This window comes from Narcine bancroftii, chromosome 1 (genome assembly GCF_036971445.1).
Source record: "Narcine bancroftii isolate sNarBan1 chromosome 1, sNarBan1.hap1, whole genome shotgun sequence".
NCBI lineage: Eukaryota > Metazoa > Chordata > Chondrichthyes > Torpediniformes > Narcinidae > Narcine > Narcine bancroftii.
The window spans coordinates 119,296,602-119,309,100 of record NC_091469.1 but is presented as its reverse complement, the minus strand read 5'-3'; the positions used below and the strand labels follow the sequence as shown (position 1 = coordinate 119,309,100).

Here is a 12,499-nt window from a genome sequence, read left to right as displayed (position 1 = left end):
CCCACTGTTAAATGAGACAAGTGAGGGAATATAGGGAAAATGAGATGCTGGGACATTTAGAGGGGGCGATATCTGATTGTACAATGAAATGCGTGGACTTGATGTGGTGAATGGCCTTCTCCTAGGATGTGGAAATGGATAAATAATCTGATGAACCTTTTCTGCTCCTTCTCTCACGAGTAGATTTTTCCTTTGGTAACTGGCCCAGATAGAGACACAATATTCAACATCCAGTCTCAGCAGGGCCTTCTATAATTGAAGAAAAAAACTCTCCAATCTTATCATTAAATTGCTTCGTATCAAAAGAGGATTCTTAAAAAAATTTAGAGCATTACCTTGCTCAGGATATGTGGTCTCTCTGCATAGGGGAGACCCAATGCACTTCTGGTGATCACGTCCATGGTTGATGCCAAGGGGGGAATTCGTGGGCATGGTTTCCCTCCCCCCTTGAGAGGTGCTGTGCCCCCAATATGCTCACAGCCATTACTCACCATCAGACCCGCCCCCTCCTGCATCACTAGCTTGCAGCAAGCATCAACAGCATCCAGCTTGATGCACGCTAGTGACTCCATCCAATAAAGGCACCACTTTCGGCAGCTACATCAGAAGGACGGAGAAAGTTTATGTCTGCTCCATAGGTAGGCTACCACCAGCACACCCCAACCCTGCTGAGCAAGTTTACAACTGGCAGACTGTTCCCCCACCCGGGCAGGTAGGTAGCCGCCAGCATCTTCCCTCCCCCCCCCACCACCACTCTGCTGAGCAAGTTTACGACTGTCAGACTGTTCCCCACCCATTTACCCTAATGCCCTCCTCTAACACTCATTCTGGAACTGATCCTAATCATATCCAAGCATGATCAAATTGTTTGTTACATTAAATGACTATCCAACACCCAGCCTCATCTCTCCAAGTTCCACCTCCTACTCAGTTCAAATGCTCAAGGAACAACACCTTATCTTCTGACTGGGCGTATTACAACATATTGGACTCACCACAGAGTTCAATAATTTTACATAATACATTTCCAGCATTCACAGAAGTTTTTTAAGTAATTGTAGATAATTATTCTACTTTTCTTGCTAACAACTGCTAAAACTATCCATTTGTCCTAATTTTCCATTACCATTTTCCACTTTTTAAATGATTGCCTTCCACCCTACCACAGATCTGTTTCTTCTCTCCTCTCCCATACTTCTTGGCAGCTCTACAACCAATTTTACTCACTTGAAACTTTAATATCCAAGTATTTTCACCCATTCTGTTCTTTCATTTCTTCAGTTTTCTAGCATTTGTAACTTTTTTTTTTAAAGAACAAGGACTTAGGATCTTCACCACTCACTCCATCCCTCAAAGCAACATCCCCACTAAAAACAAAATTGGACAACTATCATTCAAACCAAAACATGGATTATCAAAGCAAGACAACCAAATCACAACAAAAACCTGGATCAAACAGATGTGAAAGTATCTATTAGTGAGAAAATAATTACCATTGGTTATCAGTTTTGTGTTATGTAACTCTGGAAGTAGTTTGCAAAGCTGCAATTCACTGCAACATTTCTTATACAGTCACAACACAGAAGAATGGATATTAAGCAGCCCATGACAGCAATACAGATCCATCTTGCTCATTGTGCCAAAATATATTTTGAAACACAACTCTATTTTTTCTATCATCATACAGTTCCATGATTGAAGTACTCAAAAGGATATTAAACTTGATGAATAATTAAGAAAAGTAATGGGCACTTTACTTGACGATAGAACACAAAATAACTCAAACTTGTGTGTTAACTTTTATTTTTCAATAAAGTTGTATTGAAATTTCATTTGCTTGCTCTCATGAACAAAAGGTTCACATGACTCAAAGCACTTCACTCAATTATTCTCATTTACAAGGGTAAAATCCACACTTGGAGAGCCTACATTACCTGCACAGGAAAAACAAACCATATAAAAATTATTGATGCACTGTCTTCCATGAAACATAATTAGTCCAACTTGCAAAATCTAATGGAAGCATTGTTGAAACAAATTTTGTTTTATTAGTACAAGAAATGTAGCGTTACATGATTCTACAGTGCAGAAGACACAATTAGAATGAGAAACAGAAGGGAGAAATTTGCGGTAACAGCATGAAAACATTTAAATCCTCATTGAAATCAATATATCAATTATCTAGATGACAATGTGATTAATTGGATCAGCAAGTTTGCAGGTGACACTATGATTGGAAACATTGCTGACAGCAAAGAAGGTTTTCAAAGCTTGCAGAGAGATCTGAACCAGCTGGAAAAATGGGCTGGAAAAATGGCAGATGGAATTTAATGCAGACAAGTGTTGCATTTTGGAAGGACAAACCAAGAAAGGACATACACAGTAAATGATAGGGCACTGAGGAGGGCAGTAGAACAATGATCTGGGCATACAGATACATAATTCCCTGAAAATGGTGTCGCAGGTGAACAGGTTTGTCAAGAGAGCTTTTGGCATATTGGTCTTCATAAATCAAAGTATGGAGTACAGGAGTTGGGATGTTATGGTAAGTTGTGTAAGACATTGATGAGGCCACATTTTGAATATTGTGGGCCGTTTGAATCACCTAACGACAGGAAAAATATCAATAAGATAGAAAGAGTGCAGAGAACATTTACTAGGATGTTGCCCAGACTTCAGGAACTGAGTTACAGGGAAAGGATAAACAGGGTAGGACTTTATTCCCTGGAGCATAAAAGAATGAAGGGAGATTTGATAGAGGCATTTAAAATTATGAGGGGATAAAGAGAGTAAATGTAGGTAGGCTTTTTCCACTGAGGGTAGGTGAGATACAAACGAGAGGACATGGTAAAAGGAGAAAAGTTTAGCAAAACAGGAGGAGGAGCTTCTTCACACAGAGAGTGGTGGGAGTGTGAAACGAGCTTCCAGCTGAAGTGGTGGATGCAGGCTGAATTTTAATATTTATGAAGAATTGGGACAGATACATGGATAGAAGCAGTATAGAGGACTATGGAGTGTGTGCAGGTCAGTGGGACTAGACAAAAACATAGTTCAGCACAGACTAGAAGGGCCAAAGGGGCCTGTTTCTGCACTGTAATGTTCTATAGTTCTATGAAGAGATTGAGGTTCCTGGGACTGTACTCAATGGAATAAGAATGAAAGGTGATATTATAGAAGCATATAAAAGGCAGAGATAAAATTGTGCTGGGTAAGTTGTTTCCATTGGTAGAGGAGACCAGAATCAGGGGATGTGGCCTCAAAATTCAGGGTAGTAGATTTTGGACAGTGATGAGGAGGAACTATTTTCCCAGAGGGTGATAAATCTCAGTAAATATATAGATTGGACAGATTTTCACATAGTAAGGGAATTAGGGGATATGGAGGGAAGGCAGGAAGGTGGAGATTAATCTATCTTCATGTAAGATGTGATCTCACTGAATCGCAGAGCAGGCTTAATGGGCTGGATGGCCTATTTCTTATATAAAAATAAAATCAATACGACAAAAATGTTAACAATTTTTTTCACTACAAAAAGAACATGTCATTCTTGAAATTATGTTTAAAAATGAGCAATTTAAAAAAAATACAGTATACAAATGAATTTCATTGTGACAAAATTAACTCTATTAAACGTGGTCGCTTGTAGTCACTGTGCATCTGTGGTACTTACGCATGCACGCAAAAGCTGCAAAATTTAAAAAGTTTGAGAGTTTTTGAAACATCCATTCTCGGGTGGTCCAGATTCATGGCATCCAGATTTTAGGACTTCTACTGTACATGTTTGGGTGTTCACAGGCAGGAAGTAAAGTAAGGAGGGCATTGGAATCTCACTCCTAAACCATATTAGCTCTTATCTTTGCTTTCTTCCTTGGTCAGGTCCTGAATTCCTACAGATATTGCGCTCTAAAATCTTTTTCTGTGACAGAGTGAAATTATGTTCAATAACTGTGATAAGCTTTTTGCCACTTCACATCTTGGCTCCAATAAAAATGCAACTTGCTCATCTACTGAGAGGGTTTGTTTCACCCTATATTTTAGCAATTTGGATGATTTAAATGTTTTTTATTGTTCACAAATTCCTGATTTGTTCCCCACTTAATCTCTTCTAAAATCACCAGGGGATTGCACACAATCTGCAACATTTCTGAATGATGGGTGCCTGTTAAGTATCAAGCTGAACTGGCATTACTTCCCCACCTCCCTCTGTTTCAACAGGACAAATGTCTACAATGGAAAGAACACTTTAATCCTCTTTCACTGGACTTTACCCCGAAACAGTTCAACCCACTGAAGTGCATAGCTCCATCTGGTGTTTTCCTGATGCAGTTAAAGTCCAGGATTATTTTAGATATTTCTCTTGAAAGATGTCAATCGATGGAAGACCAACTTTCAGCATATCAGCATATTAACTTAAGATATCGGAAAAAGATAACATATAATTTACGTGGTGATTTTTTTTTTCTAAAGTGTGGAGCCCTTATTTGGACTATATGGATTTAAAATGTTGAATTCCCTGAAGCTTGTCGTAGTGGAGTTGCTCTGATCCACGATGGTTTACTGTATTTTTGATGTTAAATCTCCATTTTTCTTTTTTTTTCTTTGGGGTCTTTTGGGGATGGGATGAGGGTGGGTTTTTTGAGGTTGGAGGAGGGGGGTTATTATTTCATTGCATATTCAAAATTTTAAATAAAGTATTCAAAACAAAGATATCAGTTCAGAAAATTAAAACAAGTATCCTTAAAATGCAAATGATCTCATTTACTGTTGACAGGTGAAGGTTGGAAATAGCAATGAGGAGCTATGTCACAAGGAACAGTGACAAAACTGGAAGGAACAGAAAAAGATTTATGTAGAAAATAAACTATTTGTGAGAGATGGATGGAAAGTAAGATCAAGGGAAGTATGGGAAATGGGGAGGGGTGAGCAAAGTAACAGCAGGAAAGAAAGGAATAGGAAGTGAAAGAAACAGAGAGGAGGAAGTTGTGAACAGGGAGGGAAGAGGAGAAATGAGGGTGTGTATAAAGAGGGAGTGAGAAAGGAAGACACACTTGAGCAATGAAATTGGGAAGAAATATTATTGGTTACAAGTCTAGCCGAGCTTGCTGAGATAGATAAGGCCAAATAGTGATCTAGAAGGTAGAACTTATTGGCAATGTTCACAACAGAAATATCTTGACAAAGATATCCGTCGGTATAACTCCAAAATTGATACTATGCTGTTAAAAAATAGCTGAACCCAAAGAACAATACTGTGGTCATTTTTGCTTGCCTTAGCATCCATCAGGAAATTCCACTGAAGATTTCTTAGCACTTTGTGTGCTCAAGCACATTTCTTCTGGTTGACAACTTTCAAAGCATTGCATGCAAGAAAATGGCTATAATTTTGAAAGGTCGGAGAAACGAGGGCTATGAGGAACTGTTGGGTGAGCAGTAAAGCTTGAGGCATATCAACAATGATCATATTGAATATTGGAGCAGGTTTAAAGGGTCTCCTTCATCTATGTTCATATGATATTTTCTACATGCAAAATTTGCATCCACATAATTCTTAACTCCAGTCTGAAAGACAGTTCTTATCTATTCAAATAACAACCAGCCATCCATGTTTCTCCTGAAACTGAGCCATTTAAAGGGACAATATTCAAACTGCATTTTGTCCTCAGAGATCTGAAACCTTCTGCTTTTTCACATTGTGCCTTAACTGCCTGTGGAGAGCACGTTAACAATTAAAGGACTGTTTTAGGCTCACTGCTGCCAGATTTCATAACTTGCTGTAAGCTGATGTCTATGGGAGATCAGCCAAACTCCATAAGGAGGTTTAGACCCCATAAGTATCATGCGGCCCTCAAGCTCTATGACCATGTATCCACCCAGACCCGATTCCATAGCCACATTGCCCTCCTCTCTACTTGATCCCCATAAGGAGGGAATATGCCATCTACCTCGACCACAACACACAGACAGAATGGACATGAGGATCTGCCTTAACTGAAGGCTTTGCCAAACATCAGGCATTCATTCATCACATAGCACTGTTCCATGCAGACACCTCCTTTACAGTTGCGTGTCACAGCGACGGTGGCATCCCTGGAGAATGCCCATGGATCCCTTGCACAAAGAACATTCCTTCTATTGATCACCAGCCTGTCCAGGTACCTGCAAGACTCCTCAGAAAATCTTCAAATTTCCCACTTCCTCAGCCATCAAATGCAGCATTCATTCCTCTGTTACCATTAGAATATTGCATCTACAGTAAAATCTTTGTTATCAAGAATTCAAGCAACTGGCAGCCTCAAGCAGCCAACAAAAAAATTTGCAGAAAATAAATAGATAAAAAATACAGAAGTTTAAAATGGCGCACTTCTCTGTTATTTCAGCAATCTGAAGCAACCAGAAGATTCACTTATCTGGGATCTTCCAATTCCCTCATAGGTGCTGGATATCAAAGTTTAATGGCAATGCATATAGTTGCAGCAGCAAACCAGCCCAATTTGTCACACGTGGTCAGCGGGGAAGCCGTGGCAAAGGTGGCATCGCGGGTCCTTCTCTTTGTGATAGTACAAATTCTATCACCAATGTGTATATGTACAGATTGTAGTGTAGGATGACTGTGATTGGCTGAGAGTGTAGCCACGCCTACTGGCAGATCTTAAAGGGTTGATCCTAGCCAGACCAGATCATCCAGTGCTTAAAGTGATGCGAGGCTGTAGCCGACTGTGGGTCGATGTCGAGGCGTTCCAGCCGTAGCATACGCTCCATTCCTTCACAACTTTCTAGTTAATAAAATTGTAGAGCACGTCGAAAGAATCAAAGGCTTTGATTCTTTCAATGTGCTCTACACTCTTCCAGTCCAGACCGGAACAGCGTGTGCATGCTGGCGTCAGCATGACGTAAGCTCCAGAACACGAGGGGTGGGTGAGACACAGCCTTAAAGGCCGCAGCGTGGAATTTGAAGTAAAGCAGTTGTGTTAAACGAACCCACAGCCTGTTGTCTCAGTCTTTTTGCTGTGCTCGCACACAACCCGTTGCATTGGTGATTTGGCACAATGGACCCTACCATAGGCTGTTGCGTTGAAGCTGCCACCTTTCTGGATGAACAGGCCCCACACTTGGCCCAGTTCCAGATCAAACAATAACCTCTGATTCAACAAGATACTTCTACGTCATCAGCTCACTCGACCAGTAAACCACTTCACAAGTCGATGACCTCATCCAGGCACCACCAGAGGAAAGTAAATACACGGCTCTTAAAAACTTACTCATTAACACGTACGGACTTTCAAGGGGTGAGAGGGCTACCAGGCTCTTTCACTTGAGCACCCTACCACCCTCAAGCCAATAGGTTAGTTGAGCATTTCCACTGGCACCTGAAATCAGCACTGATGGTTTGGCTCAAGAGGCCAAAGTGAGTAGACGAACTTCCTTTGGTTCTCCTGTGGATACGTACAGCACCCAAGGATGACCTCCAAGCTTCCTCAGTTGAACTTGTCTATGGAAAAACCCTTACATCCCGGGAAAGTTCCTTCCATCAGCACCCGGTCAAACCACCAACACCTGGTGGTGAGACTGAGAGACAAATTGTGCTCGCTCGCACCACCGCGGCACTGTCAGCCGCAGACTTTTCCTCCTGCAACTATGTGTTCATGTGAAGAGGTGGGCACAGGATGCCAAAGGAGCATGATGAGACCCAGTGCCGGTGCTGTGGGGGGAGGGTTGTGTAGCGACACACATAGTTGTAGCGGTGAACCGTCCCCACTTGTCACGCACAGTCAGCGGGGCAGGAGCGGCAAAATGACATCACGGGACCTTCTCTTCTGGTCCAGAGTGGAAGAGCGCGTGCACACTTGTGTCAGCATGATGTAAGCTCCGGCAAGTGAGGGGCGGGGGAGACACAACCTTAAAGGCTGCACTGCAGAATTCGAAGTAAAACAGTTGTGTTAAATGAGCTCGTACCCTGTTGACTCAGTCTTTTTGCTGCGCTCACGCACAACCTGCTAGTTTTACTGTATTTTGATGGGTGACAGATTTCTCACTTATCAGATTGAATGACAGGTACTTATGACAACTTGCATAACCTCCAGAAAGGAAACCTACCAATAGTATTCATTGAATTCCCTAACTGACCATCTTGATCTTTATAGGACTTTTGCAAACAACTCTAGAGCGAGTCAGAGGGAAGTAATGCATGTCTTAGGTTCCTGTGTTCTAATTAGCTGCAGATAAGTACCTATTTACATATTGTTTCAAAGACCTATTTACCTGGCAAACCCAGCACCAGATGAAATTTCATTTTTTTTTGTTTAAAATATCAAAAGTTCAAATTACAATGCAAGAATTTGGTTTAACAAATCACCTCCACTGTGCTGGGCATCAACTATTCCAAAGAGCATCTGGTCAAAATGGTAGTGTAATGCGCGTCGAAAGAACCAAAGACTTGTTGATCCAAACCAAGGCTTTTATGAACTAAAAGACTGGAGCATATCACAAGTAGGTCGACCAGTCCAGAATGACCTGGTCTGGCTAGGAGCAATCCTTTAAGACCTGCCAGTAGGTGTGGCTATGCTCTCAGCCAATCAGTCATCCTACACGACCATCTGTACATATACACATTGATGATAGAGTCTGCACTATCGCAGATAGCAGGACAAAATAACTGAAAGACCCATTAGTGATCAAGTAAAATTGCTAAATCAGCCAAACTATACCTGCTTCATTAGGCATTTTCAATAATTCAGATTTTTAATTATACCTGTACCACGATTCATTATCTCTGAGGGAAAAGCACCTCACATCAGACAGCACTAAAGGATTCAAATAACAAAAAAATTCAAATCCAAAACTGCTTGTTAAACAAAAGATCATTTAACTTTATTTTTTGAGCACTGCAAACTTTGCAATCAGTCCAAGACTGTTTCACACGGGATGTTTCCATGAGAAAGATAACAAATAGTGATAATGCAGGGCAGGTCAGTCAGCATTTATACAAGAAAAATAAATCGCAGCAGTATAACCCTTGATTAGCTCTCAATGTATGGCTAGTTCATAGGTGCTTCTGAGTAAAAATTAGGTGATTGCACTACAGAGTATAAAGAATCTCACCTAAAATAATTTCAGAAGTCAGAGGTACTTGAAAATTTCTGCTCATAAATTATTAAACAGAACTTAATAATTCAATAACAAAGTATTGCTGTATTTCCAACTTATCAGATGAAGAAGCTTAAATTAAATATTTTAGAAACATACCTTCATCTAATTCTACTTCGCTGCCAACCCCTTCCATGGAACGGGAATCCAGCATTAGGCGTTTTGCATTCGAACTGCTCTGAAAAGCCACACCACAAACTGTTATTGTTTTTAATTAATATCCCAGCCTTCTAAGTGTCATCTCAACATTGTTATAACATAGTAAGTTCTTTAAATATTAAAATATAAACAAGACGTGTTGATGTGCTCAGCATGTCAGGCTGTCAAGATGGAAAGAGAAGCAGTTGGATGTTTTTCCACGTCAATGAACAGGCACTACAATTCAAAGATACATGCAGGAACATCACCTGATGTCTCCCAAGATCTGATGAAGAATCACTGACGCAAAGCATTAATTCTGTTTCCTTCCAAGTCTTTACAGCATCTAGAATATTTATAATTTTGGACCTTTATTTAACAAATTTATCTTCAACACTCAATGCAGGTGAAAGGCAATAAACATTGTGAAGGACTCCACACACCCCTCACGTAAACTGCTCTCCCTTCTGCCATTGGGTAGGAGTACCACAGCACTAGGGCCCTGAAGTCCAGATTGGGCAACAGCTTTTCCCCCAAGCATTCAGGCTCCTGAATTCCCAGAACATATGTGGATCATGTACCGTGGACTTTTACTACATACCTCTCAATATTTTAATATGTTTAACTTCTACTCTGACTTGTATTTATGTAAATATGCTCCATGGTCCTGGAGAAACGCTATCTCATCTTTACCATGCGAGCATGGTATGAACGATAAATAAAGGTGATTGAGTCATGGTACAATTTGAATGACATGTGAGCCAAATTAAGAGCCATCCACATTGGGTGGATTGGCAGTCACCTCTCAGCCTGGACTACATAAAAATGATAGATTTCCTTCCTAAAAGATATTGGAGAACCAGTGGGGTCTTCATAACAATCTCGCAGAGTTTTCATGACTGTTGCCACTAGGTTTAGTTGTGGGATTTTTTTTCCCCCCAAAATTCCTGATTATTTAAATTTCACTGCTGCCGTGATGGGATTTGAACTTAAGTTTCCAGGTTAATATACCACAGGTTTAAAAAACATCATGGACTGCAGGCTCCCCTCCATCCTTTACTGGAAATACATTGTCAGTAGATTTATGACCTTGAACTCCTGCCCCATCAGCACTTTGGGGATATCTTCATCAGAAAAAAATCAGCAGGTCAAAGCAGCACTGCACCATCTCCCCAGGAACAATTGAGAATGGACAATAAAATGTTGGTCTCAAACTTAATTAAAAACAAAACAAATAGTTGGAAGGTCCCAGAGCTGTCAGGATGCCTGAACTTCTGTTTCAGAGTTAAATGGGGTACTTATTGCTCCTTATTGTTTACTTGGAGGATCGGAACCAGGAACTTAGCTTCACAACTGGAACAAACAAATGGCTGTGCAGCTACAGGATGAGAATCCATGGACATCCGGTGTCCCTGAAGAGACTCTCTTTTGCTTCTTTTTCTCTTATTGTTGTGGGCACCAAGCTAGTTGTACCGTTTCCTGTGTCTTTTTGGCAAACAAAAGTTGACAGATTTTGGATATTATGTGCAGGACATAACAATCTTGAAAAATAAACAGAATGCTGGAAGAAGTCAGCAGGTCACTTAGCATCCATGAGGCAAAAGGATAACACTGAAGTTTCAGCCAAGACGCTGCTTCAGGATGGAGATGGACGGGGAAAGGTTGTCAGTATACACAGTACAAAGGAGCTATAGGGAATATATATTGATAATATTTATTGAGGTTAATTAGATGAAATATATCAGAAGGATGTGATCTAGAAGTTGGAAATGCCCCAAGCATAAGTACAGCTTACAGCAAGTCATGAATCACTCTCTGCAATCAGTTTTCAATAAAAATTTAAAAATTCAAATGCAAAGCACAAATACCATGTAAACATTGTACTACACAATGAAATCCCCAAGTCAGAGAATTTTAAGTTTACCAGCAGGTTCAATAATGGAGAGATAATGCTGAAACAATTAATGCATGTCATATGCGTGCACATGCTGTCATTATTATGTCATGGATTACTTTCAGCCCTAAAATTTTGTCATTGTAAATACTTTGCTCTAAAATCAGATGTAGTTTGCTATTCATTTCTAGTGCATTATATTGACTATATTATTACGAGCTCACATTTAATTTTGTGTGATTGTCACTTTAAGGGTTAATACAGGCTGCAAACATCACACCTGCAGTGAGACTGCACGGCACCATCAAGTACGAAATATAAACAAAGTTGATGCTCTGAAAGAAGAGAAAGAGCAATGGTTGTTTATCCAGTAGAACACTTACAGAGAGTCATATGAGTGGAACACTTAAAAGGAATCATGGGAGTGGAACACTTAAAGAAACAGGATTTTGATAATATTGATCACCAGCCATCTGAAGAACACAGAAGTAGAGTGACTTTGTGTAAAATGGACAATTTGGCTGATTCTCCCTGTCAGGGATATTATTGAACCACCGTGACCAAATGAAAGGTCACTTTGACTGACCCGTATCTGGAGAATTGCTGCATCAAATCGTGACCATTGTGACGGTCATTTCCACTGACCCATGTCTGGGTCTTGGAAGCATCATGGAAGTCACACGTTTCATTTCCCCTATGCAATGAAAAGGGGAGTTGTGACAACCGTTCATCCAAAAGGGTATGTCTCAGCAAGGAACTCAACAAGGATTCGTGAGTTTTCGGCAGTTACTCAGTCTCTCCCACCTCCTTCGTAATTACTTCTGGGCACCAGTTTAAAAGTCTGCATTTCAACACAGGATTTCTAAGACTGAACTATGGACTGACTTTCCAGAATTGTGCCTAAGCTGCAATGGTTTGGGTATTCTGCGCAAGTGCGCGTGCACGCAGGCGCGCAGGCACGCACACACACACAAGATTATTCACACAAAGTTGGGATTAAGTTAATTAAGGTGTTATATTGTTAATAAATATATTGCTTTAAAAGAAAATCAATAACACGCTTTTAGTGAATTTCTTTTGCTGCTCGACTGCAATGTAACAATATATTTAAAATAGTGCTAAGTAACTAATTTATAGTCATGCAAAAATTGCAGTGTGACAGCAATAACTTCCAACTAGAGGGTAGTATTTATTTTTATTTACAGCATGGTTACAGACCCTTTCAGCCCATGAGCCCACGCCACTCAATTACACCTGATTGACCCACACCCCCAGTATGTTTTAAAGGATGGGAGGAAACCAGAGCACCAGGGGAAAGCCCAT

The 12,499-nt window shown here is 40.4% G+C and overlaps 1 protein-coding gene across 7 annotated transcripts in view; it reads right to left on the bottom strand.

The window, feature by feature from the left end:
• The window catches only part of arhgef28a (Rho guanine nucleotide exchange factor (GEF) 28a), a 378,379-nt gene that overhangs the window by 258,716 nt on the left and 107,164 nt on the right, over positions 1–12,499 (bottom strand). For all 7 annotated transcript variants that reach the window (XM_069937151.1, XM_069937160.1, XM_069937184.1 and 4 more), the window contains one exon: positions 9,244–9,322. In XM_069937151.1, coding sequence (XP_069793252.1) covers positions 9,244–9,322 — 79 coding nt within the window. The remainder of the gene's footprint in view (positions 1–9,243; positions 9,323–12,499) is intronic.